The 18,107-nt window shown below is 36.5% G+C and overlaps 1 protein-coding gene across 3 annotated transcripts in view; it reads right to left on the bottom strand.

Moving 5' to 3' along the window:
• The window catches only part of SLC12A1 (solute carrier family 12 member 1), a 47,127-nt gene extending 29,665 nt beyond the window's left edge, over positions 1 to 17,462 (bottom strand). Inside the window, exons 1-11 of one of the 3 annotated variants that reach the window (XM_085303414.1) lie at positions 17,052 to 17,462; positions 13,731 to 13,865; positions 13,437 to 13,512; positions 8,860 to 8,955; positions 8,084 to 8,179; positions 7,245 to 7,384; positions 6,738 to 6,848; positions 5,661 to 5,772; positions 5,013 to 5,140; positions 1,942 to 2,026; positions 13 to 164 (exon numbers count right to left, since the gene is read on the bottom strand). In XM_085303414.1, coding sequence (XP_085159540.1) covers positions 13 to 164; positions 1,942 to 2,026; positions 5,013 to 5,140; positions 5,661 to 5,772; positions 6,738 to 6,848; positions 7,245 to 7,384; positions 8,084 to 8,179; positions 8,860 to 8,955; positions 13,437 to 13,512; positions 13,731 to 13,865; positions 17,052 to 17,462 — 1,542 coding nt within the window. The remainder of the gene's footprint in view (positions 1 to 12; positions 165 to 1,941; positions 2,027 to 5,012; positions 5,141 to 5,660; positions 5,773 to 6,737; positions 6,849 to 7,244; positions 7,385 to 8,083; positions 8,180 to 8,859; positions 8,956 to 13,436; positions 13,513 to 13,730; positions 13,866 to 17,051) is intronic. The other 2 variants (XM_085303415.1, XM_085303416.1) reach the window with 2 other exon arrangements.
• Positions 17,463 to 18,107: the final 645 nt, after the last annotated feature.

Genomic DNA, 18,107 nt, shown 5'->3' with positions numbered 1-18,107 from the left:
ATCGCATAAAACCTGGAAATTATTCATCAGCCCATAATCACATGGCTGATTTCTGCATCTGGAAAAATCATAGCCTAGGGTGCAGGCAGATGATCCATTACAGCTCATTCCAGGTACAACTGTGTCGTTGATGTTCCCAGTAGCATCTCGTACAACACAGGAAGCTGTGGAAACAACAATGTATTACCATTTTTATTCCTTGTGACACCAGGAGAATGTTCTTACCGTACTTAGAATCTTTATACATCGACATTTGCTACAATTGCAGCCTTAGTTTCATCCCAAAGAGAAATGCTTCATATTAGATGGAGATTACTTCCCCGTATAGTATCTTAGTTTCTCTAAGAAAACATCTATTTCTGCTACGCTTAAAATAATCAACTAGCTGACTAATGGGGACTAGCACATCTATGAAAGTAGGAAACTAGACACTTTGGAAATCAACTGAAAATTAACTGACTGACTCAGTGGTGTATTGTCCACCTGTGACCACTTTTACAAGTGCCAGCATTCAAAAATGTGTTCTCAGTGAGATCTCAGGTTGGCTTTTATTTTTTTATATATATATATATATATACACATATATATATATATATATATTATATATATAAAAACAAGGAAACACGGTTACTTTAGAGATGTAGATCCTTGCTAGTGAAATTTGCATAGCCTTACTGATAGCAACAAAGAAAGAAAAACTTTCAACAGGAGAAACTGATGCTAGTCTTTCTGTTTTATTAATAATACTTATGCTGGTTTTTTGGTTTGTCACCAGAAATGAGAAGAAACATATGGAGTTAACTTGCAAAGTGCTGATCTCAACATCTTTAGTGGCCAAAATGTAAGTTTATATGGTGTTTTCAAATGTGTCAAAAACATTATTATTGAGAATCCCAAAGTAATCATTATCTGCTTAGCAAACCAATATGCAAACAGAAGAAAAAGTTACTGCACTGAAAAGCAGCCAGCTCTGAGGCTGAAATATAGCTATTGCTCATGAGAACAGGACAAGACATTAACATAGGTTTAGAAAAGGAAGTGAAGAATGACTATTTCAACAGAAACTGCAGGGGAAATTTAGATCCAAATAATGCAATAACCTGAGCTGGAATTTGACTTGAGCAGTCTGCCTTTTGCATGAAGTACAGAGACCACGGAAGTCAAGAAGGCTTGAGATTCATTCCCTATAAAGGGAGTACCCTGAGGACATAGTGTGTTGAGGTGTTTGCTCATAAGGTAGAGTGCCATTTGCAGCACTATTTCTTGTAATATTAATATGGAAAAAAAATCTTTGTTTCTTGGACAGAGATTTATTGTACTCTTGTAATGAGAATTTAATCGCATGTTCTTCCAACAGAGATATGGCTTCAGCACCAGTCTTTTTATGGTTGTGTCCATTATGTTACCTCACATCCTAATATTGTAGAGCAACTTGTAACCTAGTGCACATTCTTCCAGAGGTAATTGACTTCTGTCTTTGACATATGACATACTCTATATGTGTGTTACTCCATCACTCACAAGTGCTCCRTAAGACTAGTGAAGAGGAAGTAGAAGCTGTCTGAAATTTCAATGTGAGTCAAGAATTAAAAGCGAATTGATCTGAGGTTCCTTTAATATTTACTCTGCTCATGGATACTGCAAGCTAGTCGTCTTTGTCACTGAATCAAATGCAAAGGTAACCATACAAGGTGGTGTGACAAAAACCTTTCTTCTATTCGTATGTAGGCTCAAACAGGGAAAATTGCAAATAGACACTTTTTTCCCCTGCTGATCTGTTTATCTTTTTTCCTTTTTAAAAAACACAATAAATTTAAGACAACTATCTCACTATTTAGTAAATCCACAGGGTGAAAAAGTGATGAGTTTAATCATTCATCTGTGTACCAGCCTTTAAAACATTTTTACTGTATTATGACATGAAACATGTTCACTACTTACCTGCACATATTGCAACTCCTATGTAAGTAATAGTTGTAATCAGAATGGCCAGCATTGTTCCTTTGGGTATCGCACTTTGTGGATCCTTAAAGCAAAGCAGTGAACGAAAACCACTGTGAGTTCCCAAGCTGCACTCTGCTTGCATTTGCATACCAGTGAGTGCTGCTACACTGTGATAGGAAGATATCTTTAGAGAGTAGATTTTTATTACTCAGATCTGCACCAGTATCTCCTGTTTCCAGCACGTAGATGGGACTGAGGCAGTTCTGTGGTGCAATGCTCCTATCCTGGACACAGCAAAAGATGTTCTGCAGGTCCAGAGCTCATGTATTGTAGCAGTATGAGGGTCCTGAACTGGGCATTTTTGTGAGCACCAAGTTCTCTTTACCTTGCAGTGGGCTTTATTTTAAAGTCTCARTGATTTAACGCATAAGCATTTACTGAAATAACCATCTCGTTGCTTGTTTCAGTAGAGTGGGTCCAGATGGTTGCCTGCTCATCACTTCCAGGCCATGGGACTTTCCCATTCAACATGCTGCCTGTTCCTCAGCAGCAGCTAATAGTTGTGCAGGCAGCAGCTTTAAGACCTAAGATTACAGCTAATGCTTTCCTATTAGCTCAACACTAATTCTTCTGTGTCTTCATAAAGACCAGGGCTTCGGTATAAGCCAATCCTCTGTAAAGCATTTCTACATTAATGCAGTTTATGAGGCTAAGCCATCACGCTCCTGTGGATGACAAGACTAGATCATTCTGTGTTAATGAGTGAGATAGCTGCAAATAATCACCCTAAACAGAACACAACACTCTTGTGATTAGCAACTAGTAATTGTTAGCTGTATCTTAACTTTAAGCTGCTCCCTTTCACTGTTTTGACTTTTAATTTAGATATTTCAGTAAGGCTGTGTTATGGATTCTTAGACTGGCTTAACACAATATCAGTATCATTCGTGGAACTGTAGGTAAGAGAGTTCAAATAGCTGCGTTATGCATTTTAATTTTAAAGGGAATTTTAATATCAACTTAGTGCATGTTTGTTTAGGCAAGAAAGTAATTTTTATGAATTTTCTTCTTAAATTGATTTAGTGAAAGTTTTTTAGTCAAAGATATATGGAATAAACAACTTTACTTTTAAAACTTCTTTACTTTTATAACTACTGTGCTTATTTCATGGAAGAAAAAACAAAATACRTATTTGAAGAGTCATGTGAAGCGTGGATGAACGACTTAACTGCGTTAATAGTTAATATCATTTTTAAATGAGATAAAGATTTATTGAGCTGAAAAATACTTGCAAAGTCACTTCAGCTGCAAAGACCTTTTGACCTCAGATCATGGTAACTTTCGTTTATACAGTTCTGGTGTGCRTGTCTTCAGTTGCTGTTCTCATAGAGCCTTATGGTGCAATGTTAAACACTGTACCCTTAATTTATAAGGTTAAAGCTTCTTGCAGTTTTACCATTTTAAAATTATATTAATAACTAAACACTTATCTAATGTGTTGCTACCATTTTATGTCCTGCTCCAAAACCTGCTAAAGTCATTGGTAAGACTAGTTCTTAGTGTCAGTGAGCTTTGGAGTAGGCCACTACTGCAGGAGTACAGCAGTTACAGAAACAAATACATAGCTGTTTGCCACAAATTTGAAAGAAATTTTGGTTTGTCTATTTTACACCTTTTTAATACTTCTGAGCTTGTGGTTTATTTTTCTAGAGAGACTGATTWATTCCATTAAACCTCTCTAACACACCTGAGCATGGTCAATGGGGAATCTGCAGCCTAGAGGAGYTGGCCATAAGGTTACTTACTGGCACAGCAAAACAACTGTAGAGGGCCAATGGGAGAATGGGTTCCCTTGATCTGCTCAGACTCTTTCAAATAGCTTATGAAAGAAGCAGTGGTGCTGTGGGAGCTTGCCATTTGTGTAGACCCCCTGTGTATATGGCAAAAGAAATTTTTTTCTGTTTGATAAAAGTATAGAGGTCATGTGAGTGATTCAATCTCAGTGGGTGTAAGAACAAYGATTTTTCTTTTTTTAATTAAAAATGGAATCTAGCATAAATTCTATTAGTGGCCCAGTTTCTCCAGTTTTTCTCTGTGCTTGAATTCAAAAGCAGTCCTCTGAAAACAAAAGAGACAAGTCATACAACTAAGAGTGAGGAAGGGAGATGAAACTGGCTGTTAGAGCTGGCAGGATCCTGATAAACTGGTGACTACTATGCCAGTATGAAAATATAAGATCTTTAGTTAAATTCTTAAGATATATTTCTATACAATGAGCCTGTATGATAAAGCCAGATAACTTCATTTRACCGACTAGGGATGTCAGTGTGAGCCACTTCTTTTTGGTAGCGTATTTGGTTTTTAGTACTAGATTCTAAACTAAACTCTTGTCTATAATTTACTGGTTTGTTTAGGTACTGGAAATATGTCATGAAACTGCTATACTGCAGGATGGGCACTTGACACCATGGCAACAGCCAGACATTTGGGAACCCCTTTCTTTCTCCTCAGACTCTTCTTTTGTTACAGCTGCAAACCTGCAGCTTTTCCTTTGAGCAGCAGCAGCAGCAGTGACAGGGTATTGGAACGTATTTGCTTTCATTAAATGCTCTGTTTACTCTGCCCTTGCTATGACCCTGCGCAGAAAAAAGCTGGTTTCCACTGATTCTTCCATAAACTCTTTTGTGAGTACAAACCTGAGTTTCAGAAGTATCCTTTGGGGGATGATACAGGAGATTTAGCAAAAGAGCATCAGGAGTTAAACAGGTGATTTCTCTAAATTACAGCCTGCTAATGGACCATTAATATATTAGTGTAGGCTACTGAAACATCCTTTTAAATGATACGGCAACCCAAATCTGAATGCAGAAATTTGTRTAAATAGTCATAATGCATTAAGAGAGAAAATGTCAACTGATCTTTTTTAGTAATAAAGCAGGTACTTAAAATTGAGTTTTGCATTCCAAAATCAGCCATGATTTAATATTGAATACAGCGTTGATTCATAATTTGTTTTCTTGTTCTTTCTCATCCTGTAGCTAGTATTACAAAATTAAAGAAATACATACTTCCAGATCTCCTGAGATATTCGCTCCTGCGAGAATGCCAGTGGCAGCTGGGAAGAAAATGGCAAACACCGAGAAAAATCCTTCACCATCTCTGAATTCTGGTCCAAAGTTTTCTGCAAATATTGATGCTGAAAATATAGATGAAAATGGAACAGATGACCAGGATTTGATTCCAAAGACACTTAATGAAGGAGGTAAATAAGCTAGTCTTTTGCACCTGGATGACTGGGTTTGAATCTGTCTTATATCATAAGCAAAGTGAATTTGATTTCCTCAGTCTGGTCCCCTGTAGTGTATGCTTGTCTGCATATCAGAGCAACAGATCCATCCTGAAGTGACAGGAATGTCACTATAGCACTTACACATAGCTCTGTGCAAAAGTTTGCCTGTGTTCTGCCAGTATGTAAATGACTCAAGCTGCCACTATCCATGCTGTCAGCTTCAGCAGTGGAGACACACACTCAAAGACAGATAAATTCAGTGTCTCAAACAAATGTTAAAAAAGACTTTGGTTCCTGTAATTTACATGGTTATTTAAACTTGAGCAGAAGATCCTGATCTTGCGACCTTTTTCAGTGGGATCTTCAACTCAGTATAAGGTCAAGAAGTATGTAAGCTTATTACTCTGTGATAGACAGCAGTACTTGCCTTGGTAATTAAAAAAGCCTCTTGCCTTCTTTTCATTGTTGGTAGGAATGACTGTCCCAATAAAGAAGTTTGCAATGGCAACAAGGAGAACAATTAGAAGTATAACTTGAGCCTGTTAATAGAAACAGAAGGATTTTACTGATTGTTTTATTTTACAGTGATTGTGGAGATGGTTATATAGTGATTCGTATGTTTTCCTTACTCCTTAAGACAGATGACAAACTTCTACAGTTCTAGAAAACAGCAGAAATCAAGATAGCTGAAAAGACGTACTGCCATCAGCTCATGACAACAGCAAATAGTTTTTACTAAGACGATTTACAAAATACATAGTTACTGTTTATGTTAGTTTCCTTTGCAGGAAAAAAGGAAATGAAACAACTAATGCTTAAAGTATGAGACATTTTATATTGTTATATAATGTTTAGTTGCAGTGGTTTGTCACTTCAGGATTATAATATCTAGTTGGCTTTATGACCTCTTTTACAAATAGTTCTAAGTTTCTATCATAGTAGAATATAAAAATCAGTTTGCTACTCTGGACTTGATTTTGACAGCTGCATCCCATTCTCCAAAGTATTTCCGGTCCTTCATTTTGCAAGAACTTTCTCCAAAAGAATAAGAGTTTTGAGCTTTTTGTACAGGTGAAGGAATAGCAGAAATCATTAGAGATCAAGGAATTAATAGTAAACAGAGCTATCCTTTTGTTAGGCTGGGTTTGAGAGAGTACAGTGGTAAGACTAGTTTTTACTACTGCTTATTCTGCCAAACTCCATGAAAAATAAAGGCAAAGGGGGCATTTACCCAAGGCTGTAAATGAATTATAAATATCAGTATACTCAAACTGTCTGTAGAATACAGACTTCCTCGTATCCAATATATGTTCAAGGAGGCCCATGAAATTATTTTGATTTCATTGAATATAATGATTAAACTGCTATTGCTTTTAAGAAGATCAAGCGTAACCTGAAGCTGAGTGTTTTTGAAAATCCCACCTGCTGTATAGCATTCCTCACACACAAACCTTGTAAAGTAGTTCTACATAGTGCTTGCTTATATATTCTTTTAAAGGTTTACCTTTGCTTCCCATTCCATGCCGGCGACAGAGATGCCAAGAAGACATACAACAGTTATGGTTCCTATTATTCTGATGTCATTGGACTCATCTACCATGATCGTATCACTCTCCTGAAAAGGGTAAGAAATGTTATTGGGACCAGTCTTTCTAGACCAAGCTGGAGGGATCAGATAACAAGGTGAAATAGAAAGGAGTGAGTTGTCAAAAATTACTCAGTTTTAGCGGCATATGAGCCCAACTGTTTGTATTTCATGTTAGCCCTTTGTGGCTGGGGTTGTTTGGCTGACTAAATAGGGATTTATTTCCTTTTATAATTTTGAGGCTGTTGTTGAAATATTTGAAAAATTGCCATGAGGTAAAAATGGAGAAGCACTCTATGGCATGTTTAGAAAGGCCTACTTCCCTGCTAAAGATGTCCCTTAAGCCTCAGCTAAAAAATATCATCATTTAAACAGAAACAAAAATAATCCCCAGTTTAAACATAAACAACAAATATCTACATTTACCTTAAGAAGCTCTACAACTGTTTCAGCAAATCCAACTACATACATAGCAACTGCCACTGCATTTGCAAAGGCAAAGATAAGTCCTATAGATCCACCAAACTCTGGGCCTAGACTTCTTGAGATAAGATAGTAAGCTCCACCTGCAGACAGAAATGATTTTGATTCAGCACAATTTAAGATGCTCAGTTGCTGCTTATTTTACTTACATAATAATACYACAGGAATCTCTGCTTTTTGCCTAATAAATACAATCCAGATTTTTCTTATTAATGCAAAAGAACAAATACAGCAAACTCTGATAAACAAGGAACGTGATTTGCACTGATTCTGCTTTCAGAACCTTTTCTAAACATCTTTCTGTTACAGGAGTCTTTTTACTGGATGCTAGTGTGCAAAACTGGACCTTTAAACAAATATTCATGATACAGTAGCAGAGAAAAACTCACCCCTAGACAGGCTCTACCTTATTTGGATCCATCCCAAAGTTAGCATGAAAAATCAYGTTCTATGATATAAAGAGGTACTATATATCATTAAAGCTTCCACAGAGTGATACAATGAATCTTTAATCATGTTTTGCATGTCACCATAAATGGAGCATATTACTTTGTCAATTATTATTTCATCCTTTCTCACTGRGGTGAAATACTTATTGTCAGGAAGCATTTAAGATAATATACATTTAAATTTGTAGTGGACCCAGTGAGAGATATCACCCCAAATATTTTCTATTTATTTTTGCTTTGTTTATAACACGGATCTCCCAGTTCCCTCCTCCCCTTTTTTCCTAATTCAGCTCTGCAGATTTTTGTACTTTTTGTGAACTCATGCTCACTTACCTCCTCTTACTACTCCATTAGTGCAAATGGCAGACATGGAGATACCTGTTAATGTTGTTACTACTACACTCAGACCAATAACTACGACTCCGAGACCTGAAAGATCCGAAAAAGAAAGTGTATTCAAGTGTATTCAAATACCTGCTCTGCTTAAATGATGTAGTAAGAACTTGCTGTTTTCCACAGAGGCTAGAATAGACCAGTTACACTTTCAAGGCTCTGAAATGCACTAAAGTTTTTCTTCATAAAATACCTGACACGTGCTTCGGTTTTCTAGCAAAAATATTTACTCATCTTCCAAGRAGTAGCTGAAATGTAAAAGATTTTAAAGAGGGTTATACAGGACGGTATTTGATGTGTATCAGTGGATGTCGCCTGTCTTTGAAATAAGAGGAAGAGATGCCTCATGTTCAGTTTGTCCAAGGACATCCAACCTGAAATGCTCTGAATAAGAATGACCTGCTGAAAGGTAAGAGCAGAAGAACTCTGTGAAAAGCCAGAAGCTGTTCCTCAATCAGCATTAGGCAGGAACACCTGAAATGTACTTTACAGACTGAGCTGAAATCTGGGAGTTATTAAAAGTGACAATTCAAGTAGGCTGTAAATTTTGATTAGGGTTGGCTAGAATTGTTACCTTCTAGTTCCTTTAGATGTACCATTTGGTTTATCGTCCTTCTTGCTGTTTTAGAGATCAAGAGCTCTGGGTTGCCTTATATGAAAATAGTATATAAAAATCTTTTGGGACTTGAAAGCATTAGTATCCCTAAAGATTTTACCTCCGCGGACAAACCCATTAGTTGCTATTGCAGAAGTTGACAACCCAGTAATTGAGGTTACCATCGTGGCGAGAAGAATTATGATTACTCCAAGACCTGTCAGTAATAAGAAGATAAAATATTTTACTTATGTTCCATTATTCCTACAAATCATTCTCTCTAAATTAAATGTTCAAGCCAGAATCAGAACTGTAAACTGAAAGATGGTTTGTTGACCACTTGCAGTTTGCAGAATGTTTCCAATGAGTTCATGTCACAGTAGTAAGTTATTTTCATCAGTCTTCAAGCAGTGCTGTTTCCTGATAGAAGTAGCCTAGCCAGAAGCTCTGTTATGTTTTTCAAAGGCTTTCCATTAGCTGAATGAAATGAGCAAACAAGTGTTGCTTCTCATGGATACTTATGCCTACCTTAGCCGTACATCCTGGCTGTTTAAGAGAAAAGAGATTGACCATATTAACCAAATCTCTTGTTTGTAAGATGCTTTTATCTTTCCTCAGTTGACTAAGTATTGAATTGGAAAGTGAAAGACTGACTACATAGTTTCATGGTGCATTAGGACAAAGACTTTACCCTATCAGGTAGAAAGACGAGACTTGATGTGAGTCTTCTTATGTCCTTACTTGCCAGGCTGTTGACTGCAGCCTTCTCACCTGCTCCCTCCTCCTCTCCCTCTTTCCCTGTAAAAAGCAGTTTCACTCTAACATGGGACAAATATTCCAAAATAGAAATTTTGCTTTTCAGATACAGTTTACTTCAACAAGTGACCTGTAATGCATAATCTTAGGAAATTGTCTCTTTTTAGGTGATAYCACAAAACTGTATAATTAAATGTAAGTAATCAAGCATCTGAAGATCAATATTGCTAGGTGAACTGCATTTCTGTTTATATGAGACTCTGAAACTTGTAATCTTTGGTCAGATAGTCAGGCTTCTTTTAACTCTGTGAAACTGTGCTAGAAATGTAGGACTGTGTGTTTTCTTGTAAGGCAGTCAGAAATATTAGTTGAAAATGACTTCTGAGGGACTGTGGCTCAACCTCCCACTTGACTGTCACCAGCACTAGATCAACTCAGGGGTAGATTTAGCTACTTAAATCTTGAAAACCTCTATAGTGAGAGCTGCCATAGCCTCTGTGGTTAATAACCTGTTCCAGTGCTACACTACCCTCCCAGTGAAACGTCTTTCTCTTCGTGTTCAACTCAGACCTTCTGAACTGGAATTTTGGCCATTGTTTGGCTCTGCAGTTCCCGAATACTTTCTTGTTTCAAGTCAAATGAAGAAAAAATATGGTATTTTCTCTCAGCTTTATTGTTTCTATTTCCTTTTATGGCTATGAGAAGGGAATAAAAAAAAAAAAGCACACAGTATGACAGTTGCACTTTGATGCCAAACATTGAATCAGTTCATAGCTTTATCTGAACTTACTTACTCAGTTCAGTGTTTTTCACTCCAATAGCTCTTTTGTTCTCATAAGGTAAGTAGGTCTTCAATATGAAACAGAAGATTATATATTGCCTGTAGCAATATTTATTGATCAGGGCTCATCCAAATTGAAACTTAGATCCTACAACTGACAACTGGCTAGGGGTACTACAAATATATTATTTATCTGCTCTATTTCTGCCTTCTGGCTCTCAGATCAGATTCCCGACTTCATTTCATACTGGATGATTAGAGGCATCCAATCTCTGGATGAATGTTCTTTGCTGCATAAGTTATAGCCATGTTATCACAATCCTTTAAGACAGAGCAATGTAATACAGGAGATATAAATGATATATAACACTGTGTAGGATATTTAAAGTGATTGGAGCCTCTAATAAATTACATTGATCCTATTGATTTCTGAGCTTTTATTATAGGAAGTCATGCACCTATTTCATTTGCAGTTCCGTATAAAAAGTCAGAAAGGTCGTTCCTTTTGGTCGGGTACCATTACATGCCTCATAGAAAGATCTTGTTAAACTCTATGCAGATTCTGTGCCCAAAAAATGGCTGAGCGTGACTTTTAATCATTTGTTAACTTTTAAATTAAGTAGATCAGGCACATTGTTTTTGAAGTGGTTTTGAAATAATTGGGCAAATATGTGTACCTTTTGAAGAGCACTTTTCCTGTGGATTTTCTATTATATTTGATGATTCACTTTGTCAAAGTGCATGTGCTAAATAGGGTCAGATATTTTGCTAATGCTTGGAAAAGCTTTATTGTTATTATTAAAAAGATGATAATGTTCAATAAGAAAAGTGAATAAATGAAGCAACCCAAATGAAACATTATTGTAATGTAACATAATTGTAATATTTGGGTCCAGGTTTTCAGTTAGCAAAAACTTGTTTTTTTCCCCTGCTTTGGGCAAGCATTCTAGATAGAGGTACATCTACAGGCTTTGGAAAATCCCCAAATGTTGAGGGGATATACCAGACTGGTTTTGGACCTGAAACTTTGTCAGGGGCAGACTGTCCCTTATTTTTGCAGCTGATGATGAATAGAGGACTTTGTTGGAATGTTATTTTTCCCCTTTAATAGCTTGTACCCAAGACAGCCTATCAGGAAATGGAAATAACTGGGTTTTCTCTCTTTGGCCTTCTAATGATGGGAATATAAATGGTGCCCAGATGGTGGTTTAACTGACTGATTTTATTTCCATGTTAGTAGCAGTACCCAGTGAAATCTCCAAGCCTTGGTAATGATGAGCTTCCATTAGTGTTTTCCTTAAGCAGCTTGACTAGGGACAAAAAGCTCATTGCTTGCTTGCAAGACATTCAGAAAACACATTTAGAGATTATTCAAACTGAATTTGATTTCTCATTTCAGAAGTAAAACTAACCTGCTTACATAAGACATGCAATTTTAAAAAGCCAGCAGCAGAGCAATAAACCCTAAGAAAGGAGGGTCTGTTTATCAATGAATTAAAATGGTAGAATTAAATGTGAAAGCAGAATGGCTGTAACTGATGTTAGTGCAAATTAATGTTAGAATCTGATTAAAGTTTAGATTGAAGCCCAGGCATATGGCTGCTAAGTAAGTTGTGCTAAAATGAATTACTTTTGCCTATGGCTGTTCTCACACCTCAAAACAAAGTAATACTTCTTGATGATCTCAATAAGTTACTAAACTGCCCTTAAAAACTAATTTTGCATGAAACCCCAGAGCAAAGTCTTGGCAATATTAAGATGCAGAATTTTCATGGCAAGGCATATACTTATGTGTGCCCTGGGCTGTATGTTCTCATTTGGTATGCATCATAAAATCAGCAAGTACCCCTTTGTCAGGCACAGCGCTAAAGCYGTGCACGGAGCACTGCAAAAGCAGGCAAAGTTCTTCCGTTTAGTTCAGGAACTTTTCCGTTTTTTCCACCTCTGTCTCTAAGTTTATGGGTGGATTTTTTTGTTAATGAGCATTTTCTTTTTCTTTCTTTTTTTCTTTCTTAAGGCCTAGTCTCACCCAAACAAAACTTCTATGAAGTTGCCACATTTTGCTGGAAATGAGACTTAAAGCACAAAARCATTTTGGAGATATTTCCATTCAGTGTTTCTTTCCAGCCAGTAACAAGGAAATGAATGATACTTGTATTCACTCCAATTCTGAGCACTGAGTTTTATCCACTGTCAGGTGTGTTGAGGTGCAGAGGCACCTCATTTTATGGGAAGATGACGCTAACATGTCCAGGTGTCAGTGAAAGATCAGGGCCCTCTCATTCTAGGCATTTACAAATGTGTAATACAGGGTGACATTGTCGCCATGTGTTAAATTTCTGTTTCCCCCAAAGCATAGTTGCACCACAACAACTGTTGAAGTCCTATGTGTTACTTCTAGTAGTGTTTCTGTCTTGCAGTGTTGTGAGCMCTTTCCACTCTCACTGTTTTCACTGAGCACTCAACAACAGGCCAGGCAGTGCCCTTGGGGCCCAGTCCAGCTGCCAGGGTGGCTTGAGTTTTTACACTGATTTCRTTGAGAGCCGGATTAATTAATAGTCACAGTGAAAGAGCAAAGATACAGTGCTATGTAGGTACTTAGTTTATGTGAAAGCTGTAACAGGGTTTTAATAACTTGATGTTTCATAGTGTGCTAGTAGCTAGTGCTGGACTCTAGTTAAAAATAACAAAGGCCTGATGAGATGAGACCTCCCTCCAGTTCTGTTTTCATTTTTGCAGAGAAGTGTGAAGAAGCATTGTTTTCAATATGTAGATTGCAGGGTTTGGAATTCACAGATAAGCAAAGTGTGAACTCTTAAAGGTTAACTCTGTACACCCGTATTAGAAATTGGCCCGAATCACAAAGTTTACATCTGTTACAGAATCTACATACAAATTTCACCAAAGCTTAGAAATATTCAAATGTGATGATTATATGCATAGTTAACAGATCTATGTCTCTAAGCAGTAATTTGGCTGGGAGTCTGGAAAATTCCAGGAGTTTGGAGGATTAACATCTTTTACCCTGGCAAACATTTGAAAAACATAATTTAGTTCAACATGCAAGTGTGCATCTCAGATTATATATTAATCGTGGTCATGTATAGTTTATCCTCTTCATCCCTTTCACTGTTGAAAATTATATTAAGAAAGACACATACCAATTCCTGCTTGGCCTATGATCCAGGAAAGTCGAATAAAAAGCATCACGCCCCAGATATTGAGCATGCATCTTACCTAAGTTTTAAATAAACAATACTGTATTAGTATAACAYTGAAAACAGCATTAAAAGTCAGAACGATGATAATGTGCATTGCAGGCTCTTTTAAAAAGCTCCCCAAACATCCCTTAAGTCTTCTTTCCTCTCTTGCGTCTTAAAAGACCTTAGTATTACAAAACTATTCTTAATTTTTATTTTAGTTTAGTTTCTTTTAAATGCAGATAAYTTTCTCACCAGCACACCCTTCACCCATCCGAACTTGACAAATCCTGTTTTGTTTTCTTCTTCCTTGCTGGCTGCTGTGTCATCTCCAGGAGCGCCCTCTCCATTAACCACTCTCTCAACTGAGCTGGTGTTCACGGCTATGTTCTGAAGGATCACACAGAAAACAAACATTATTGTCTCTGGACTAGAGTGTAATATTGTGCTCACAGCAGGTATCAGCAGGTGGCCTTGCTAACTGCAAGAAAACATGAAAGAATAACTTAAGCTGGGGAAATATATCCTTATCTGATGCTAAATTGTTTTAGTGTAARCTATATACAACATACATGTTGTGTTGATACGTTAGAAGAGCAGCTAACCTATTGAGGATCTCCATGGCCTCTTCATGCTGCTGCAACAGTATGTAAGTAATAGTAAATAAGTGTAGAAGCAGAGATGATTTCTGACTAGCAAAAACAAACCTAGCTGAATGCTCCATGGCAAATGAGTTATGTGAAGAACTCTGCTATTTTCTATTGGATAAAGTGCAAACATAATTGTAGCAGCAAATGTGTAACATTCTTGAGAGCAGTCAGAGAAATACTGGGAAAATGTGGTAAATAATGCATTAAATGGATAATCATTCCTATGGTTTAGCCAGCTCTAATATAATTATAGCATATAGGATTAAGTATTGACATGGTAGTGATGTAATATTATGCCAAAGGCAAAGATAGTGAGTGCCTSTATTCTATCATAAGGAACCCATTCCTACACACAGGTTATTCACACTGCACCTAGAGAACAGCCAGAATTAATATCTGAGAATTTTGGAAAATCCACATATAGTTTTGGGCATAAATCTGTATTTTCTTCTGTTCTACCCCAAAGTCTTTGAAGTAAYTTATCTCCACCATGTGTTCCTTGCGGCCTGAATAGGAATTAACTATGGTTCCAAGGGTTACACTTATTGTCCTTGCTGCACCATTTCTTCTAAATTTTGTTAAACAAAGTTCTTCCTGGTTTGGGGAGGAGTCATAGTTAGGCTATTCATAGTTAGGCTATCCCTTGCCAAGTAGTGTCTGGGCCCAGTGCAAAGAACTCCAGGTGAGATTCTGTACCCTCCCAAAGTCTAGAAGAGAGGGTCGGAGTGTGTGTGTGGTGTTTGTATTAATGTTTAGACACCCTGCTCATAAATAGGAGCTCTAATCACTACAATGCACAGTTGTGGAATACCTTTGACGCAATAAATATTGGATTCTGCTAACAAATGGASAATAGGTAGTATGAATTTTTGAGATGAGGGTCCAAATTCCCCTTAAGTTACACTTGGTGCATATTCCCTTTTTGAATTTTTGGTCCAAGTTAAATGGTAGCGTAAGATCTTTTGAAGGTCTGTGACTTTAAGSTCCTGAGTTACTTGTGTACTTCCGACAGTTCTCACCCTAAAATAACAATGCTGTGTTTGTTCAAAATACAGTAAATGATTAAAGTAGAATTAAGGAGGATTAGCAACTAGAATAATATGACTTTTTGCTTATTTGTATATGTAGTAGTTAGAGTTTCAAAGACAAAAAAAAATACTTAGACTTTGTACTTGAAACAAGTTGTTTCCTATGTACTTTGAATTAATTTGTGCTCTCCCATGCCATTATCATAAATTATGGCCTTAAACCTTCCATAAATGCATTTCAAATTGTCATTTGCATTAGCAAATGATTGGTTATTTACCAAGCAGCTGTACTTGTGCACTAAGGATGCATTTTGAAAACCTACCAAAATTGGAAGTTATCTGCATCTTTTTTTTTTTTTTGGCTTAAAAAAAAAAAGTTCGTTCTTTGTTTCAGAACGGTTTAGCCTTCATCTCACTTTGGTCTAAAGATGATAAGCTCATTAAGTCTCCGTAACAAGMGTGGAGAATAGCCAAGATGAAGAAAGGTTAGATGATTTCTTACGTAGGGCACATATTCAGCCTAAGTGATCATTACCAGCCATCAGCTGTGAAATAGCATTTAGACTATTTTTTAGATGTTTAATTGGCATTTTATGACTTATTAGGTGCAAAAAGTGGAACATCTTACTAAAAGATAACACATTTGACTCAAGCGGTGTAGGAACTGAATTTTTGAAATTCCTTTCAGCCTGCTTTACATTCTGACATTTGAAAATTTACGTATTAAAATATGTATTAAATATTTATCTTCAGATGCCAAGCCTAGCATTAAAGCACAATGGGAACACTTACACGATGCTTAGAAATCTGGAGTCAAGATGAAGATATGACATGAAGATTGTCATGACAAAGGGCATGTATGTTTTGGTATTTCATTATTCACTTAGAAAGTGCCCCTGTATTAAAAAAAGGAGCAAACAAGAAGAGTCTGCTGAGGGGAACAGTAAAAYGTTTAATCAGTAGTAAACCACTACATTGTGTTAACCAATAGTAGATCCATATTCCCCTCAGAAAGGGAGATAAAAAACTGAGCCCTAGGAAATCTTTCAAAGGCAGTTTAGGCAACTGTATCCTATTCTCATTCTCGCTATAAATTTATTTTGCATGGATATAGTCCCATCTATTATATGAGCAAAGTCTGAACAGCTCTTCTAGATGATGGATTAAAAGGAGTTTGACCAAATTATTCCTCAATAAATGCTTTATATGTAGCTATTCAAACGGCTCTTCAGATTCTCTCCAAAATCATTGGTATAAYGAGCAGGGAGGACTAAATCCATCCACTGAATCAGTACCTGAAAATTGTTGTCTACTGTTCTTCTTCAGGGCAAATATTTTCTACCTAAACCCCCTTGTTCTGGATTCTTTCTTGCTCTTTTAATGCTTTTGTTACTGCAATAAACAGGTAATACTCTGGAATTCTGACTAGTTGAAATTGCATCTATTAYGTATTATAACACTTTTTTAATAGCTGTGGATATATATTTCAATGAATACAACAGAGGAATCTCTGAAAATTAGTTAAGAATTGATGTTAGATTCAAATTTAGAAAAAARTATGAATTGCGTAATTTGGTTAAATTATGAATTGATATTAATCATCTGCTCTCCTAACTGTAAGTGAAATAGAAATTTAGTAGTTTTATACTTTCAGACAAGATTAAGCCATATTTCTGTGCTGATCAAGTACATTCCTATTAGCTTTTAATAATAATCTTTGCTTAAGGACAGTTCAGGGCAGAAAACGTACTGCAGCTAGCAAAGGAAATACGGTAAGTGGTTAGCTGTACTTTTTCTCTTAAGCAAGGTCTGAATTTAAGGACTTTCTCATATTAATAAGCAGAATTAACAGTGTGGAAATGAAGTAGAGAAAACTTGTATCTTTCCTTTTCACTTACCTTTGCCAGTTGTTCATGAATTTCTAATAGGCTTGGTCTGTTGAGCTTGTTCCCACTGACGCTGCCGGTGTTTCTATAATAATCAATTTTAGGAACTGGGTCCATGGTGTTATGCCCAAAAGTTTGTAGATAATACATCTTACTGTGAGTATCATAGGGATGTAAACTAGCTTCTGTTTTCTCCCCACTTTGAAGGAAATTGTCATATAATTCTCTTTTTCCTGGCTTGTAGCTGATTTTCAGTCTGTTATGTGCTTCATCAGTAAAAGATGTTTCTTCGTAATTTGGTGGGTCAGAGCCCACATCCTCTTGGGATGTTTCATTGTTGTCATGGCTTTCATTAATTATGTTAACTTGAAACCGATTTGCATTTGGATCCAAGAATACATTTGAAGAATTATTCATTGACATCTTCAGGGATGTTATGGGCTTARGTTACTGATCCTTCTACTCTTCTGTGGCTGCAACTAGTGCTACTCTAGCTACAGTGAAGGGTCTAATGCTGTTGCATCTGAAGTTTTTGCTCAACAAAGTTCTCAATTTTTTTCTTGAAACCCTTAAGCAGTCTTCCTAYTGCTGTCCTCTGTGGTTCTGCTATCAAAAATATAAATAAAACATTTCTATTAAATTGCACAGTTAGGTAAATATTCTGCTGTAAACCCTGTTACCAAATCACCACAAGATAGTCATCTTATGATTCCTTGAATAGACRGTAGATTCAATGGATTTTTCCATCCATTGAAAATGGGCTTTGGATCAAATTCCGAGCACCTAAAATTATATATCAAATGTGGTATTTCTCTCAATTATGTAATGTTTAATTGAAGCTAGTTAAAGTGTAGGCAATACAGTACAAAGGATGCAGCACAGACTCCACGAAGACAACTTACTGTTTATGTTCCATGGAAGTATAATGATAYATAATGATACTATGTATATTTCTCTCATAGTCTAGTGCAAATTGATGTGAAAAAAGTTTGACTCAAACATATTTTGGGAAGTTAACTGCAGAAGTTAAAGTTTTCAATAGTTTGTGATGGTAGGCGATTTATGAGC

The sequence above is a fragment of the Rhea americana genome, unplaced genomic scaffold, assembly GCF_003343005.1.
Source record: "Rhea americana isolate MKP2758 unplaced genomic scaffold, rheAme1 scaffold_2, whole genome shotgun sequence".
Classification (NCBI taxonomy): domain Eukaryota; kingdom Metazoa; phylum Chordata; class Aves; order Rheiformes; family Rheidae; genus Rhea; species Rhea americana.
Note: the sequence above shows the minus strand (reverse complement) of the source record. Positions and strands in the feature narration are given on the sequence as shown.